Source organism: Ochotona princeps, chromosome 4 (genome assembly GCF_030435755.1).
Source record: "Ochotona princeps isolate mOchPri1 chromosome 4, mOchPri1.hap1, whole genome shotgun sequence".
Lineage (NCBI taxonomy): Eukaryota > Metazoa > Chordata > Mammalia > Lagomorpha > Ochotonidae > Ochotona > Ochotona princeps.
Window position 1 is genome coordinate 55,062,962 of NC_080835.1, and position 19,118 is coordinate 55,082,079.

Sequence of the window (19,118 nt, forward strand, 5' to 3'; positions counted from 1 at the left end):
CCATTTGACAAGGTTGTTTGCATAGTACCAGTGAGGTTTGAGGCAGCACTTTCCTACTTTTAAAGTAACAGGCTATTTTGTTGATCTCTGGGTTGATAATGCCGATCATTTTTAGTGTTGACTTAAAATTGCTTGTTTTATACCTGAACAAATGTCAGATACTAGTATGTATTATGTGATAATTATTTTTGATATAATATTTTAAATTTCTAAATTGGGAAGACTATCATTTGATCTATCAATTAATCCCTCACATCTTGGGACTGTGCTGTACTGGTAGCTTCAGACATTAGGCAGCAGATGTGTTTTGAGTGCCTTCTTTGTGACGCATTCTCTATTAATTAGCCTTTGGAGTACATAGGGAAAGATCAAGGTTACCCCCCCCACACACACACAGAAATGTCTTTTAAACAAACAGACAAGGAAATAAGGAGTTGCTGTAAAGAGTATGGTTGAATTATATGAGAGTACTTCAAAAAGTACTTAGTTTACTCTAAAACTAAGCATATTTTTAAATTACATGTTGCATAAACTTTCTGAAGTACTGTTGTATTTGTTACAGTGTCACATACAAGTTGTGATAGATTTCCAGAGGACGGTGTGTTTCTGCCATCTGGAATAGTTGGGGAAGGCTTTTGGAGCAGAGGTTATGTTACAGGTGTCTCTTACTGGATCAGGAATTTACTTACCTGTTAAGGGACGGAAAAAACGTGTACACCAAACAGCTTACACAAAGGTACAAAAGCAAGAAGTAGCATGACAGGTCTGGAGAATTGCCAGTAGTTCAATATTGCTGGAGTTTAGGCTTCAAGGTCAAGAATATCAGGAAATTATATTTGTAGATGCAGGTAGGGACTGTATCATAGAATGCTTTTCTTACTTTAAAATTTCTTTAGAGCTGCTCTATACATGTGCATACCCAGAGCAAGAGGCAATAGGATTATCTTCTCTATTGGAATTCTTAGATAGCCTGGAGAAGTTGTTGAATTACGGATCTAATGCACAAAGCATCTTTTTTATTATTATTAATTACATTGCATTATGTAATACAGTTTTATAGGTATTGGGATTCCCCCAACCCCTCCCTACACCCGTCCCCCCATGGTGGATTCCTTCACCTTGTTGCATTACCACAGTTCAAGTTCAGTTGAGATTCTTTCATTGCAAGCATATACCAAGCATAGAGTCCAGCATCTTATTGTCCAGATAAGTTCAACGGCTTGTTGGGGAGACCATCTCTGGTCTGAAGGTAGAGCCGCAGAGTATCATGCCAATCAATTAAAAGCCCCAACATAACATCAGCAGCAATTTATAATGTTATGGAATCAATTGACATAGTATTGAGTAACCAATATGTTAAAAAATTCAAGTTATTAACCACATCCTGTGACTACTTCATTGACATTTCACTTTCAGTTTATATACAAGCGGGTTCTATACACCTTAAAATGGCTATAGATTACTATTCAGCTGTCTCGTGTCTATTTTCATTTTAGTATTTAGCAGTTTATAGCGTTGAAGCATAATTTTGCTGAACCTGGCTTTTTTTCGGGTAGTGTAGACTGGCTTATAACTCTAGCAAGACATATATCAACAGTTTCGGTGGCAAAGCACCTTTAATAATAGTTGATCTGTTCTAGATGACCCAAGAAATCCTCAGCTATCAGGCAATTTCCAAAAGTGCAGCAGTAAGTCATTAGTATTTTAGTGTGTGGTGTTAATAATAAAGTTGGCAGAAATATTGATACCATCAAATCCACAATAATATGGAGCTCCCACATATGTTTCGACTTTCAGATTAGGATTGATGGCCAATTTTTTAAATATAGAAGTAGAAGTTATGCACAGTGCAGTATGCAGATCATAATCTCATATTCTTTGTTCGGCATATTGCTCACCCTAGACAAGGTAAAGATCATTAGTGCAGGCATTGTGACACATCAGAATAAGCCTCTGCCTACAATGCCAGCAGGCATGCTATGTGAGTGCTGTTTGAGTCCCAGCTGCTCTGCTTCCCATCTGGCTCCTGCTAATGTTCCTGGGAAAGCAGCAGAAGTGGTTGGGCCCCTGCAACCCATGTGAGAGACCCAGATGGAGTTCAAGGTTCCTGTCATGGGCCTGACCCAGACTTAGCCTGGCTGTTGCTGCCGTTTGGGGAGTGAACTTGTGATTTGAAGATGTCTCTCCTTCTTTTCTCACTCTTCCTCTCTCCCTTTTTCTGTAACTCTGCCTTTGAAATAAATAAAACAAATCTTAAACAAAAGAGAGAACTTGATACTTTTGTCATCTGTGATTGCTTTTACCTGTTCTTGAGGCTTGTATAAATGGAATCATACAGTATGCTTTTTTTGTTTCTGGAATGTTTTTATTTAAAATAGTATTTTTGAAATCTATTCATATTATTGTGTGTTTAATTCTTTGTATGATAATGTTAATAGAAAATACAAAGGTCCATGAGTAGGAATTAATGACCCTGTTGAGTCATATTCACACCATGTAAGTCTATTTAGCAAAGATGAAGAGACTGAAAAGCAAAACCCCCACAAAATTATAGCTAAAGCAAAACAGAAAAATAGCTGTGTGTTTTTTCAGTGTCCTTGCTGAGGTTGTCTTTGCAACTGAAGCCCCTGTAGTATTTAAGTCCTGCACCCTTGTCTTTAGTACCTTCAGGTGTTTGCTGTTTTTCTTAAGTGTTTCAGGGTGATGGTTGCTTTGGTTGAACCTTCATAACACGGAATTATTGTGAACATTGATTTTCCCCATTGATGCCCGTAATTAAAAGTCAGCCTTTGGGGCCCGGCGTGGTGGCCTAGCAGCTAAAGTCCTCGCCTTGAACGCCCCAGGATCCCATATGGGCTCCGGTTCTAATCCCGGCAGCTCCACTTCCCATCCAGTTCTCTGCTTGTGGCCTGGGAAGGCAGTCGAGGACAGCCCAGAGCACTGGGACACTGCACCCGTGTGGGAGACCTGGAAGAGGCTCCTGGTTCCCGGCTTCGGATCGGCGCAGCACCGGCCTGTTGCGGCTCACTTGGGGAGTGAATCATCAGATGGAAGATCTTCTTCTCTGTCTCTCCTCCTCTCTGTATATCTGACTGTAATAAAATAAATAAATGTTTTTTTAAAAAGTCAGCCTTTGTAGTAGCGATAGTCCACTTCCATATGTAAAATAGGTTCTGACCACGTTATTTCTAAGGGCTCTGCCAAATTCTGGTGATGTCTTCATCCTAGCTCACTACATGAGAAGTGAGCAAGAAAGTAAGGAAAGGCTGTTTTGTAGTTATATTACTTTAGGATTTGTTGTAATCCCCATTATTTCATTGTATGCATACTAGTGAATTGAAAAACAATTAGTTTGGGTTCATCATTAAATTTGTCCTGGGAGGTTTGTGATTTCTGTCTGTCACTCTGGGTTGAGTTTGTAGTTAACTCACTTAAATTTCTTTACAACTTGTTATTTCTAGGCTTCATAGAGCCCAGTGTGCAATTAAACAGACTCAGGTAACTGTTCAGAAAATTGGAAAGGAGATTGAAGAAAAACTAAGACTCACATCTACAAGCAATGAGCTGGTAGGTTTTCATGTTTACCTGTTTGAACTCCTTTTTCACTAAAGGGGATTATCATACTCTTTTTGAATTAATTTTGTTCAATAACCTTAGATATTTGTTATCATTTAATGTTTCATGGAATGCTTTTGTTGACATTAAATGTTGGAAGTAAACATCCTCAGCTTTCAATATCATAACGTGCAGTTTCTTAGAATATAATTAATAGACTCATTAATGTCTTATGAATGTGAAGTCTAAACATGAATTGTATAGTGAAGGGAAAGTAACTGTCAGGAGGAACAAAAATAAACTGCACAGACCAATTCACTTTTAAGAAATGTATTTAAAAATGACTTGGGTAGAGCTCAATAGTCTGGCTTGGGGACAGTGTTCTGTCTTGGGAAGTGCTGTCTTAGTGAGGCATTTCCAAAGAAATAGAAATCCCAACCAAGTAGATAAACTTAAAATATCATCATTTGGGACTGTGCTATACTCTTCTAGTTTAAATAAAGAAAATCAGTTCCAGAACCACGAGTTTGTCTTTGTAAGGATAATGACATATATGACTAATAAATTGTGCTTTTCTTAATAGAAGCCATACAGTTATAAAAAGCTTTTGATAAAATTTGTGCTCTAGATTATGATACTTATAATTCAGATTTTCTAGTGAAGTTCTAGATAAATTAAGAATGTGTTTGTTTGAGTCAAATAGGTAGCACCCTCCAGTTGTCATTTGTACAGTTGTCAGCATGGCAGAGTGCCTATATATTCCCAAGCAAAAGTTCCTTGTTACCTTGAAGATTTGTGTAAGTGTAGAATTGAAGTAACAGAATTCGCCCATATAGACTCACAAAACTGTAAATAATTAGTTCCCACTATATAAAATTGCTGATTTTGATCTGTAAATAATATGTTAATATAGGGCAGCCTAATATTTACTAGTGTTGACCTGAAACGAAACAGGCATTCAAAATATGGTGGCTGCAATAACGACATTAGTCACTCTTTTTCATGACTTTCCTTGTCTATGCAAAAACTTTCATCCCAAAGATACTGTTAAACTACCTTTTATTGTAAGTTAGACTCATTAAAGAATCAAATTCTAGAACATAATTTTATTGGAAGAAAAAAAATAGCTAATTTTAATCCTTTTTGTAATATACAAAAATACTACATTTTTAGAACCTTTGCCTAGATAGAAATTGCTGGCTTTTATTTTTCATAATTGCTTCTTCCAAGGCAGAACTGGGAAACTACTTGTTTCATTATATGACAGCTTATGCTTTGTCTCAGTATGAAAAAAAAGTGTGTTTAGTATGAAAAAAAGTCTGTTTTTCTAAAATATAAGTGGTGACACACAGAACAAGGTGATAGAATGTATGAGTTTAAAGAGGTCAGGCTCAGAGGTTCACTGTGTGTTTTTATGCTGCCTGTGAACACAGAAGAAAATCACTGGGTTGTGAACTGAAAGTGAACCTAGAAATCATCTACTTCCCTATTAACCCCATGTAAAATGACCACTCCCCCATCCTGTGCGTTGTGTCCCCTTGCGGGTTTTATTTTTCTATATAGTACTTACTCTTTTTTCACATGGTGTATGCTTTATGTAGTTTTCTGTCTCTCTAATCTGTGTGAAAGGAGAAATTTTAATCTTTCCTTTTTTTTTGTTACTACAACCTCAACATCTAAAAATATATTTGATTGATAGTAGGTACTCAACAAATATTTGTTGAATTTGAGAATCTTTCTAATATAATGTCCTTTTATAATTGAAGAAGAGAATAACTTTACTGTAACAATTTGACTTATAGAGAATTTGGCTTACTTATCTCCTCTTGAGGAATAAATAATGCTATCTACATGTAATGTTTACTGTTATCTCTTTTTCTCATTCCATTTCTAAATCAACCCAAAGCGATTTTACTTCAACCCAAGTATTTTCAGTGTATAGGAATTAATTTTCTCTTTAGCCTAAGTAAAACACAGTGAGAAGTTTTCTTTGATAATGGAAAAAATCAGATTAACTTCCAAGATGGCCTCTTTTTACTCCTGAGTAACTGTCTCTCTTAAAATAATTGGATTTATACTTGGTGATTCTCAAAGACTTGGAACTTTCTCATATTATATTCCATTTCTTTGACATTTAATTATATTATGAAATGTCTGCTGTTGTCATCTTGAGTTTTTACATATGTGTTTTTTATTTTTTAGGGTTAGGGTTATATGTCTTTTTGACATAATTGTTTTTGTCTTTTAATTTAATAGAGATATACTTCACTTGATATTTGAGTGTTATTGCTTAATATTTGCATTCCTAGGAAGAGCCCTCTTGTTTATGATGAACTGTCATTTTCATGCATGTCACTGGATTCAAATTGTTAAAAATTTATACACACATGTGTTTATATTCATGATGAATATTGGTCTATAATTTTGTTTCTTTGGTAATCTGGTGTTTTTGTTTTGTGTAATGCTGGTTTCAGTTTTGCGGGGAAGTTCCTTTGTTTTCTGTTTTTGAAAGGAATAGTTAAATAATTGGAATTATTTGTTGAATTTTGTAGAATTTACTTTTGACATCATCTGGGCTTGATGTTTTCTTTGTGGGGAATTATTAGCATGGAAATTCAATTTCTTTAGTAGTTATAGGGTTTTAACTTATCTACTTTTTTTCTTTCAGTATCAAAAAGTTTACTTGCCCAAATATCTCTTTTTATAGAATAAACATACAATAGCAGTTAGTTGATTTCTACATAATTATCAGAATTACTTATACTTGAGGTCTTGGCTAAATGGGGCTGAAATCATCAAAAAGTCTTAGACTGTTGAGTCGGAAATCTTTCTAGGAAGCCTGCCTTGTTGATGCCCGTTGTGCTTACCTCTCTTGAGATGACTTGGTCCTTAACAAAAACTCATCTTGCTTTATTCATTCTTATGAGGCTTGAAGTAAATTCAGGAACTCTCATTAAACGCCTTCCAACTTCTGTCATGTATCACTTCAGTTTTTTTAGTTTTAACTACATCCATTTCAACATTGTTATTTCTTAGAAAATAAATCCAAATTCTTTTCTCTTTCTTGTAGGAGGTTTCTTACTGCTCCTGAGGTCTGGGATATACAATATTTTTATGACACTTATCCCTGCTGGCATGAGGTGCCATCAGACTCAAAGTTGTTTGCAGGTTTGGCTAGCATCAATTTGCCTGGCAAAGGAAGCTGTTGAAACTGTGGTGTTTAACTCATGAGCTATTCTGTCATCAGTTGTCCTCATCACCTTGAGTATGTCGTGGAACTTGGTGAACGCCACACAGTTCACATCACCACTGGGCTCTCTGTATTAGACCCAAGTTATCTACTTCTTGAGTGAAACTTCAAAGATTTATCTATTTCACTTAAGAGATGTTGTTGTTTTTCCCTACTTGCTGTGTGTTGAAATCTTCACCTAGTGGAGTTTTAACCCTGTCATTGTGAAGCAAATGTATACCATTATAATTCTAGCTGTTCTAATGGATATGTTAGGCTTACATTTTTTTTTAAGGTTTATTTATTTTTATTGGAAAGGCGGATTTACTTAGGGAAGGAGAGACAGAAAGAAAGATCTTCTTTCATCTGCTGGTTCATTCCCCAAATGGCCCCAATGGCCAGAGCTGAGCCAATCCGAAGCCAGGAGCCAGGATCCTCATCTGGATCTTCTACCTCGATGCAGAATACCACGGCTTTGGGCTGTCCTCTGCTGCTTTCCTGGGCCACAAGCAGGGAGTTGGATGGGAAGGGCAACAGCCGGAATACAAACCTTCACCCATGTGGGATCCCAGAGTGTGTAAGCCGAGGATTTAGCCACTGAGCTGCCATCACACTGGGCCCCCCTTCTCTTGTTTTTAAATTACCTTTTTTTGGTGAACACTTTTTATATCCTGTTAGTCACTTATGTATATTTTAAGAAGTTTGAAATATTTCTTCCCCTTTAAAAAATAAATGATCTAGTTTATATTTTAACTTTAAAATATGATTTTATTTAAGAGATAATTCACAGGGTTCTCATAAACATTTTATCCAGTTTTCCCTAATATCAGTATCTTATATAATCATTGCCATGATACATGGTTGAAACCAAGAATTAACACTAAGATGTTATTACTGGCAATTACATTTATTTAGATTTCACCAGTATTTCCACCTTTTTTTCCCTTTCTTTTTAAATAAATAGCCTTTTTGTTTTAGGACAGTTTTGGATTTATACAATTATTAGAATGATGATACAGGAATTCACCTTGTATGCTCTGTACTCAATTTCCTCTACTATTAATGTCTGATCAGAATATGTTACATTCTGCAATAATGAATGTATAGTGATAAATTTTCATAAACCAGATTACATATTTTATTCATACTTTCTTAGCTTTTATTAAGCTTTTCTAAGCTTTTTGTGTTCTAAAATTCCATCAAGGAAAGCATTAGAGTTAGTAGTTATGCTTCCTGAGGCTCTTCTTAGTTGTGAAAATTTCAGAGACTTTCTTTGTTTTAAGGACTGTGGGTCAGGTATTTCTTAGGATTTGTCTGCTATTTTTCTCATGACCAGATGAGATTCTAAAACACACTCTCCTCCAAGAAGAGTTATTTATTTATTTATTTATTTATTTATTTATTTATTTATTTATTGGAAAGTCAGATTTACAGAGAGAAGGAGAGACAGAGAGAAGGATCTTCCATCTGCTGGTTCACTCCCCAAGTGGCCGCAACAGCCAGACTGAGCCATCAACAGCCATATGGGATCTCTGTACATGCAAGTCAAGGACTTTAGTGGCTAGGCTGATGTGCCAGGCCCAAATATTAGCCCCTTTTTAGTTCCAGTGTCTGCTCTGGATGACCCAACACTGAATTTAGGTTATCATGGCTTCCTAGTCTTATTTGTTCTATGTGGTTTTTAGTCTCTTGCTTTTATGACTAATCACTGTGGTTAATAACCTCCATCATATAGTCAAGGTAGTGTCTCCTAGATTCCTCTATTATAAAGTCCTATGATTCGTTATTTTTTTTCTGCTGCTTCCCAGTGTGTACCTTAATGGGAAAGTCAACTAGAAGTAAAATAGCAAGGATTCAAACCAAGTACTATGTATAAAATGGGATGCCATAGTCACAAGTGACAAGTTCTGTGTCCTGCATCTGCTTAAGCACATAAAATTATTTTTTACTTTTTCCTCACTTGCTTACTACTAGTATCTAGGGATAGAATTAATTATAGTTCATTAATTATATATTAAAGTATTGTTATACTAACTTATGTCAATTATTTTGGGGATTTTTTTGGGATTTTCTATTTAAACAGTCAAATCTATAAATGTGGGCATTTATTTAAATTTTCTGCTTCATTTAAATGGTTAGAACCACAGCTTAAGGCTAAAAAAAATTAGTAAGAACGGAAATAATGCCTTGTTTTTCATTTTAGTAAGAAGCAAGTTATCCTTTCTCCTATAAATATATTAGCAATGCCCTTTTTAGGTTTTGGAAATTCACTGTTATTTTTAGTTTCTAAGTTGCTCTTTTTTTAATCGAGAGTGAATATTGCATTTTTAGAAGTAGGTTTTCTGGATCTATTAAAATGATTGATTTTTCTGCATTCTAATAACAGAATGAGCTAAGTGATTTAATTGTAAGTGTATAACTAAACATAACATTTCTGGAATAAATTTGTATTAGTCCTAGTAAATAATGTTTTCTGTATCTTGTTGTATTTGATCTGGTAATAATTAAAGAATTTTACACCTATATTTGTTAAGGAATGTTGGGATGTGATGTTTTAAATGACTGTGTTAGAGTTTGTCCTTAAGATTATGAATGGGTAGTGTTCTTTTTTTCCCTATTCCCTTCTTGAGTAAAAGCAGAAAAATTTCCTGGATATTTTAAACATCTTTTAATTCTCTGCTGGGATTTCATATCTATTTATACCTTAGGAGAATATTATGCTTTCATCACTAGGCCTATTTATAAGAGTGACTTTAAATTATTTGTCTGATAGGTTTAACATTTGGGTCATCTTGGGGTTGCCATATGTTGGCTGTCTCTTTTTGGGAGAGTAAGTCATACTTTCCAAATCTTCATATACTGGATAATATTGCATAGTCTTCTAGACACTGTGAAAATAATTTAGTGATATCTCTGGATTTTGTACTTTGTCCTAAACAATATTGATGTTTATTTTACATGAATTTAATTGTTACACTCAAACTACCATGTCTGCAGTGGGCGTTTGCTCAGATTTGATTGTAGTTATCTTTTACCTCAAGCTCAAGCAGTTTTCTGTTTGCTTCAAGAACTTTTGGCATATTGTCTGGTCAAAGATTTCAGTCACATCTAAACAGAAGTTGGGGTGCTCTTTGCCTGGCTTCCTCCTTGCTGGCAGCCTTTGTTGTTTGACTTCTTTCCCTGGGTCCCTTCACCTGGAAGGATAGTTGACTTTGTCTAGAGTTCACAGCCACCCTCGAGACAAAGAAACAGGAAAGGGGAAATCTCTCCTGTGAGTTGGTTGATTTCTTAAGCCAACTTTGGAGTCTCCTCTAAATGATGCCTGGCATTGATCAATCTCCAGAACGCTGAAGTAGTAGTGGTTTGTACTTTATCCGAATGCAAAGCTGTTATGGGGGAGCAGTTGGTTAGGTACTTATTCTCTTATGTCAGCCATGAAACTCCCTCTTAGTTGAATCTGAGTTCTAGGTCCGATATTGCTACTGAGTCTATGAAATTAATGGATTTAGTAGAATATTTTCTTTTTTTTTTTAAAGATTTATTCATTTTATTACAGCCAGATATACTGAGAGGAAGATCTTCCATCCGATGATTCACTCCCCAAGTGAGCCGCAACAGGCCGATGCTCGCCGATCCGAAGCTAGGAACCTGGAACCTCTTCCGGGTCTCCCACGCGGGTGCAGGGTCCCAATGCATTGGGCCGTCCTCGACTGCTTTCCCAGGCCACAAGCAGGGAGCTGGATGGGAAGTGGAGCTGCCGGGATTAGAACCGGTGCCCATATGGGATCCCAGGGCTTTCAAGGTGAGGACTTTAGCCGCTAGGCCACGCCACCAGGCCCAATTATATGTTTTTAAATGGTACCTTGTCAAGCACCAAGAAGAGAAAGATTCCCTTAGAAAATATTCTACTAGGGCCCGGCAGCGTGGCCTAGCTGCTAAAGTCCTCGCCTTGAAAGCCCCAGGATCCCATATGGGCGCCGGTTCTAATCCCGGCAGCTCCACTTCCCATCCGGCTCCCTGCTTGTGGCCTGGGAAAGCAGTTGAGGACGGCCCAATGCATTGGGACACTGCACCCTTGTGGGAGACCCGGAAGAGGTTCCAGGTTCCTGGCTTCGGATCGGTGCAGCACCGGCCCGTTGCAGCCCACTTGGGGAGTGAATCACTGGACGGAAGATCTTCCTCTCTGTCTCTCCTCCTCTGTGTATATCTGTCTATAATAAAATGAATAAATCTTTTAAAAAAAAAAATAAAAACATATAATTATATTTGAAAGGAAATTTGTTAACTTTTAGACAGTTGTTGTAGTTCTAAAATTCCCCCAGGATGCTAATTGCTTCCAGTTGAGGGGGTGGCTATTATTGGTGAATACAAAATACTCCCCAAACCATTAATTCTCAAACTTTTTGTTTCCATGACACCATTGTAGTCTTGAAAATTGTTATAACCTCAAAGAACTTAGGATGTATTTGTTAATAATATAGTACTAGAATTAAATCTGAGAAATTTGAAAATGCAAGCTCTCTGATTTATGTTAAAGTTCCAATAATAAATCCACATGTTAATATAATACATTTTGGTCATAAGTATTTCTCTAAACAAAAACATTTGGATTTGCCCTGTTTTAAATTTTTTGCAAATTTGAGTTCTATTAAACTAATGTCTAGCTTACTAAAAGACAGCAGGATTCTCACATCTACTTATGCAGCTTATCTGTCACAGTACCACAAACCTTAAAGACTCAGGTACACATCAGTGTCATGAATACCTACGAGAAAATGAGAGTGAAAAAGGTATATAACCAGTTAGTGTTATTATGAAAATGTATCTTATCTCGTAACTTACAAAAGGTCTCCAGGACCTTGTTATAAGGATTTTGGCTGAAGGCTTTTTTTATGTCCAATGTGATCTATGAGAAAATGTTTGTTTCCACTGATTATGCTATATATATATTAGTCTGTCCTTCTGAAATGAATGTTTAGCATTGCTTATGATTTTTTATTTTTTTATAAAGACCCATAAATGGGATCATGTGTGCACTTGCAAACAGATTAATGTATCTGTGATTTCAGTTCAAATGCTATTAGAAGTGATCCACTGGAGATAAATATGTAACATTGAATTTACTTGGGGTAAAAATATAGACACCTGCTGAGAATACTTATGGGACCTTGAGATCTTTGAACAACTTACTGAAGTTGTTATTTTATTGGATATCAAAAAAATCTATTTTACTTATTTGAAAGGCAGAATGGCCTAGAGAGAGGAAGAGAGAGAAATCCTGCAGTTACTGGTTCATTCCCCAAATGACCACAATGGCTAGTCTAGGCTAAACTCAGGAGCCAGAACTCCATTCATGTCTCATATGTGGCTGACAGGATCCCAAACACCTGAGCTGTCTTTTGTTGGTTTTCAGGCATATTAACAGGGATCTAGATCAGAAGCAGATTAGCTAGGGCATGAAGCAGCACTTTGATACAGGATTCCGGTGCTGCAGGCCGCGGTTCAACACCGTGCACTACAGCACTGATGCTGAGCCACTTATCTTTGAGGAATTTGGGAGCAAATAAGCATGGGTTTGGTTACTCCACTCATCAGAAATTCAGCTAGCAGTTCTGGTTCTGAATGAGTTGATAAGTTTCTGTAACTAGCCTTGTTTCTGCACATGGACTGTAAATCAGAAATAATACATGCACATCCTCCTATTAGTTTAGTATTCAGATTAACTTGCAGCATTGGTTCTTTGATCTTCAAAAACATCCCAATAGAAATGTGCGCTCTGGGTTAGAGTGGGCTAATCCCTCCTTTACATATCACTGTTCTCTACTTGTTCTGGCTCTGGAGGATACAATTTGCATATTTTGTGAAAGTTTTCAAATTAAGAAATTTGAATACATTGCTCTTTGTAAAAAAAGTATTTTCTAAGTGTTAACTGATTTTTTTTCATCAGTGATACAGGGACACCTGATTCAGCTATTGGATTAATAAAGAAAATGCAAGGTTTTTCTTGGTTCCTTTTTCCTTCCATTGTAGGCAACCTCATTGGCTCTATGAAATACATATAACCTCAGACATTTATAAGAGTTCAGTGATATAAAGTATATATTCAAAATATTGGGTAAATCTTAGGAGGATCATTCTGCAAAGCTCTTTTCAACTGTAAAACTAAACCTTTGAATACTCCTCATTTCTCACTATTTGCGATCTTGGCAACCTTCTGTTGCAGTCTCTATGATTTGGAATACTTTTAAGTATCTTAAATAAGTGGAATATATGTCATTTTATGATTGTTTTGTTTGAATTTATATAATGTCTTGTAGGCTGATCCATATTGTAGAATTTCCTTCTTTTTCAAGGCTGAATAATATTCATGTGTGCATGTATGTTTGTGTGTTTGTGTGTGACCTTTTGCTTGTTTATTCCCCTGCATATAACCATTTAGTTTACTTCCCTGCTTTAGAACCAGCTGACTTTTGGGCTTTGTTTTTGCAGTGGGTAGTCAGGACAAAATGGTTTTTGTCTTCATAGTAGACCTAAATTCATACAATGCGGAAACCATTTCTCATTCATCTTGAATCATGCAGTAGACTTTTCTAAATGTTTGTTTTGCTCAGAAAAAGTACTTCAGAACATTCATTGTTAAGACATATTTCATTGACTTGCCAAGCCAGCCATAATAATGATTGGAAATAAGCTCCTGTACTTGTTTTCTTGGCTTAAATGTCTTTATCGGATTATCATGCCATCTGTTTAGAATCAGTGTTTCAGGGTTGAGGAAGAGAGCATTTTGGGTGAGCAATGACTGATGTAAAGCACTTTCAAAGCATCTGCCAAGACTCATTTTCTATGCCCATGGCTTCAACAAGGCCGTGTTGTGATGCACCTCATTTAGTTCCCAGAGTTCCTCATTGTCTATGAATCAAATCGGAATCTGCCCTTTCCCTTTTAAAGATTTCTCCAGGCTTATCCCAGATCTTGGTAACTTTTTTGATTTACTTAACAAATACATTTTTCATATTACATTCAAAAGGTTAAGTATATACTCTGGAAATGAGATAGAAATTTACTAGGTGAAACCAAATTAAGATCTATGTTCTGGGGAATTAGGACATCATTTGGTAAAGACCAGGGTAGAAGAGCACACACATGAACAGTGTCTTCAGGCACATTTATATTCTTCATGGCAACATGATTTCAGATTTTCTTTTTAATTTAAAGGCAAATTTAAGCAAAGTACTTGGTGATAAAGGGAGTCTGCATAAGGGTTAAGCCATGCTTTAAATAGGAAATATTTGTAAATTGTTTCTCTGGTAGAATGGCTGTGATTTTGTTTGATTAAATGATCATTCAGTAAAATTGACTTTTTTGGTAGATACCCTTATGGCTTTTTCAAAACTAAACTTTAAGATTCATGTATGAGGGCCCGGCGGCGTGGCCTAGCGGCTAAAGTCCTCGCCTTGAACGCCCCGGGGTCCCATATGGGCACTGGTTCTAATCCCGGCAGCTCCACTTCCCATCCGGCTCCCTGCTTGTGGCCTGGGAAAGCAGTCCCAATGCATTGGGACACTGCACCCGCGTGGGAGACCCGGAAGAGGTTCCAGGTTCCCGGCTTCAGATCGGTGCAGCTCCGGCCCATTGCGGCACACTTGGGGAGTGAATCATCGGATGGAAGATCTTCCTCTCTGTCTCTCCTCCTCTGTGTATATCTGGCTGTAATAAAATGAATAAATCTTTAAAAAGAAAAGATTCATGTATGAGACTGGCATCATAGTGAAGTAGGTAGAACATCCATCTATGGCATTGCATTCCAAATCAGTACCAGTTTGAGTCCTGGCTTCTCCACTTCTGATCCAGTTCCCTGCTAATACCTGGGAAAGCTGTAGAAGAAGGCCTAAGAGCTTGGATCCTTGCCACCCATGTGGGAGATCTGGTAGAAGCCCCTGGCTCCTGGCTTCAGATTGGTCCAGCTCTGGCCATTGCAGTCACCTGGGGAGTGAACATGTGAGTGTAAGATGTCTCTCTCCTGCCCTTCCCACCTCTCTTCCCCTCTCCTCTCTTCTTCTCTTCCTCCCTCCATTTGTTGACTTTCAATTAAATAAATCGCTATTTTTTAAAAAAGAGAAAGGTTATGCATTTATTTGAAAGTCACAGTTACAAAAAGAAGAGACAAAAGCCAAGACCCAGGTACTGCACAGAGGACTTCCATGTGGGTGGCAGGGGTTCAGGTCATTGGGGCATCTTCCACTGCTTTCCTGGATTCATCAGCAGGGAGCTGGATCAGGATCAGAAGTGGAACAGAAGGGACATGAAGTGGCACCAGTATAGAGTAAGACATGATGGGTATTGGCTTAAATCACTGCTTTGCAACACTGGCCCTAAAGCTAAATCTTTTGAAAATTTTCAATTTACAGAAAAAAATTGTATAGAAAATTCAGAATTTTTAAAATTTTATACTAGTGTGTTACATCGATTGCAATTGATGAACTATCGTTAGTAGTACATTGCTGTTAATTAGAGTTCCTGGCTTACAACATGGTCTATTCTTTGTGTTATACAGTTCTTAGAGTTTTAGGTATTGTTTTTATTCTCATAAATGTGTGGTTGCATTTCATTGTTTTAATTTGCAGTCTTCTGATGATATAGAATGTTGAACTTCTTTTCCTATGTTTATTTTGATCTACTTCTTTGGTAAGGTAACCCTTTGAATCTTTTTTCTGATTTTATTGTTATATATAATATTATTGTTATTATTTCTGACACTTTTTTAATAGGATAAATAACTATAATTTCTTACTGGTTACAGGATGTTGATTTTATTTTTTTGTCTGTTTGGGATTTTCTACATAAATGGTATGTCATCTATAAACAGTTTTTTCCCTTCTTCCCAAATCTGCATGTCTTTTCCTTCCTTTTCTTGTTTCATTGCATTAGCTTAGACTTCAAGTTCAGTTCTGTTAAAAGGGAGTATGAAAAGGGACATCCTTATCTTGCCATCAGATTTAGAGAAAAACATTCACCATTAAGTGTAATATTACCTGTAGATTATTTGGTAGATTTATTTTACTAGTTAAGGAAGTTCCCCTTTGCTACTAGTTTCTTAATTTTTTTTTCTTATATATGGATCTTAGATTTTGTGGCATACCTTTTCTATATATGTATGATGTTAAGATTTTCTATATATGTATGATGTTAAGATTTTGCTTGCATAACCCATTAGTTTGATAAATGACATTCATTGCTGTTTGGATATTATAGCATTCTTTTTTAAAAAATATATTTATTTTTATTGCAAAGTCAGATATATAGACAGGAGGAGAGGCAGAGAGGAAGATCTTCCATCTGCTGATTCACTCCCCAAGTGGCCACAGTGGCCGGAGCTGAGCCAGTCCGAAGCCAGGAGCCAGGAGCTTCTTCTAGGTTTCCCATGTGGCTGCAGGGTCCCAAGGCTTTGGGCTGTCCTGGACCACTTTCCCAGGCCACAAGCAGGAAGCTGGATGGGAAGCAAGGCCGCCGGGATTAGAACCGGCTTTCATATGGGATCCTGGCACAGGCAAGACGAGGACTTTAGCCGCTAGGTCACGGCACCGGGCCCTATTGTAGTGTTCTTGTACATTGTTGGATTTGATTTGCTAGTATTTTGGTGATGTTTTTGTCTGATTTTGGTGGTGCAGCCTCATAGAATGAGTTCAAAAGTATTTTTTCTGGAAGAAATTTAAAGAACCAGTATCATTTTTTATTTAGGTGTTCAGTAGGATTCTTCAGTGAAACTAAGTCGGCCAGCTGCAGTCTGTTTTGGAAGGTATTAACTATTGATCTAATTTCTTTAATGGATCAAGGCTGACTTATCTGTTTCTCCTTGCGCAAATGTTGATAGATCATTATTCAAGAAATTAGTCCATTTTACCAAAGTTATTACCTGTGTGTGTATATTCATAGGTATATGAATTTAAAGGTTATAGTCTCTTAGTATCTATGGGATTAGTTGTATTGGTCCCTGTTTTATTTCTCATAATATGAATTAATATCTTTATTGAACTCTTAAATGAACAAGTTTTTGGCTTCATTGATTTTTCTTTCTTTTCTTAAAATATTATTTTTGATAATTACATCGCTGAGAAGGACAGATGTCCACGTGGACCATGTGGGGAGGGTTGAGAAATGGAGGAAAGTGGATGAGACAACTGTTTCCTTTTTTTTTCTTCTTCTTGTATCTGGAGGAAGGGCAAAGAGAAGAGGAGAGGGCTGCTCCCAGTAGCCTAATCACATTAGCACTGAGGGATGTGGGAGAGCCACTTGATATCATCTCATGGTCCCCAATGTAGAGCATGTTCTGAGGGTACTGCTCAAGTGATTTTGATAGTACTGAGGTGTTGTTGATTTCTTTGCTCCAAGATTGAGGATATCCTTCAAAGGTCCATTGGCTGACATAGTCCACCTTAGATTCTCCAATTGCCCGGATGGACACTTGCCGTCAAAGCTTGGCTGTGAGGATTGCCTAATTTGGTCTGCCCTGCCTGACACTAGATGTCCTGTTCAAGTCTCAATGAGTTGTCATGTCCCCCATTTGCATCTGGTCATGCTGTCCACTGCACAGGCTTCAACAACTGAGGAGACCCAATTCTGACTCATGCACTCCACAGTCAGACCACAGATCCTGTGATTTTCCCTGTGGTGGGAGTTTTTAAGACTAGTGGTCCAGTTGGAGGGGGTCCTTAAAGAAACCATAAGTAAGGAGTTATTGTGTTTGGTATTCACTATCTTTTTTACTATGTATGTTTGCATATTTTGTCTAATTTGACTGACAAGTTTTAATCTTAAAATTTTATTTATTTTTCTTTTAAGATTTATTTATTTTTTATTGGAAAGGCAGATATACAGAGAGGAGGAGAAACAGAGAGGAAGATTTTTTGTCCGATGGTTCACTCCCCAAGTGACCGCAGTGGCCAGTGCTGTGCCGATCTGAAGCCAGGAGCCAGGAGCTCTTCCAGGTCTCCCATGCAGGTGCAGGATCCCAAGGCTTTGGGCTGTCCTTGACTACTTTCCCAGGCCACAAGCAGGGAGCTGGATGGGAAGCAGGGCCGCTGGAATTAGAACCGGCGCCCACATGGGATCCTGGTGCATGCAAGGCGAGGACTTTAACCACTACACTATCGCACTGGGCCCTAAAATTTTATTTTAAAATTTTATTTGAAAGACAGAAGTTCAGACCAGAGAGGGTATACCTAAGAAGCCGTTGAAATTGACTGGACAATAAGATGCTGGACTCTATGTTTGGTATATGCTTGCAATGGGGGAATCTCAACTGAACTTGAACTGTGGTTATGCAACAAGGTGGAGGAATCCACCATGGTGGGAGGGTTTGGGGAGGGGTGGGGAGAACCCAAGTACCTATGAAATGGTGTCACATAATACAATGTAATTAATGAATTAAAAAAAAAAAAAAAGAAAGACAGAAGACTTACAGTTCTTCTACCTGCTGCTTCACTCCCTGAATGTCCGCATCAGCTGGGGCTGGGTAGGCTGAAGCCTGAAGATTTTAATGAATCTGGTTCTCCCACATGAATGGTAGGACCCTAAGTGCTTAAATCATCATTTTCTGTCTCCTAGAGTATATATGAGCAGAAAGCTAAAATCAGAAACAGAACTTGGACTTGAACCCAAACCTTCCAGTATGAGGTGTAAGCGTCCAGGTTTGTTTTAACTGTGAAATACCAATCCCCTAATTTGGCGAGTTTTTAGCCATTATTTCTTTAAATACTTTTTCAGCCTTTTTCTCTCTCCTTCTTCTGCTTTTTGTCTATCCTCTGTTGACATAAATTTTGTAAGTTCTGATGTAGTTCAGCAGGACTTGGAGACGTGTGTGTGTGTGTGTGTGTGTAAGTGTATTTTTTTCTGTGTTTTTAAATTGAAATTTCCAGTGCTTTACTTTTCTGCTCACAGACTCTGCAATGGCTGACCTGGTCTATCCACGTTTCCCACATGGGTGGCAGAAGTCAAAGTAACGGGCCACCCTCCGCTGCTTTCCAAGGCATGTTATCTAGGAGTTACTCTGGAAAAAGAGTGGCTTGGGATAGAACTGGCACTCTGAAATGAAAAGCAGACATCACAGGCTTAACTTGGTGTCCCACAATGCTAGCTGCATTTGGTTCTTCTTTATTTGTTTGTATTTCTTTCCTCAGATATTCATTTCTTTGCTGAGACTTTGATTTTCTATTTGTTTCAACTGCTGTTGAAGAATTTTTATGATAACTACTTTCAGATCCTTGTCAGATAATCTAACCTGTCCCGTCATTATTGGCATCTATTGATTGTTTCATTTTATTTACTCTGACATTTT

The 19,118-nt window shown here is 37.4% G+C and overlaps 1 protein-coding gene and 1 pseudogene across 3 annotated transcripts in view; one reads left to right on the plus strand and one right to left on the minus strand.

The window, feature by feature from the left end:
- The window catches only part of UVRAG (UV radiation resistance associated), a 312,534-nt gene that overhangs the window by 151,972 nt on the left and 141,444 nt on the right, over positions 1 to 19,118 (plus strand). For all 3 annotated transcript variants that reach the window (XM_058663602.1, XM_058663603.1, XM_058663601.1), the window contains exon 7: positions 3,462 to 3,567. In XM_058663602.1, the coding sequence (XP_058519585.1) occupies positions 3,462 to 3,567 (106 nt within the window). The remainder of the gene's footprint in view (positions 1 to 3,461; positions 3,568 to 19,118) is intronic.
- On the minus strand, positions 6,466 to 17,209 carry LOC105942084 (protein MIX23-like; annotated as a pseudogene).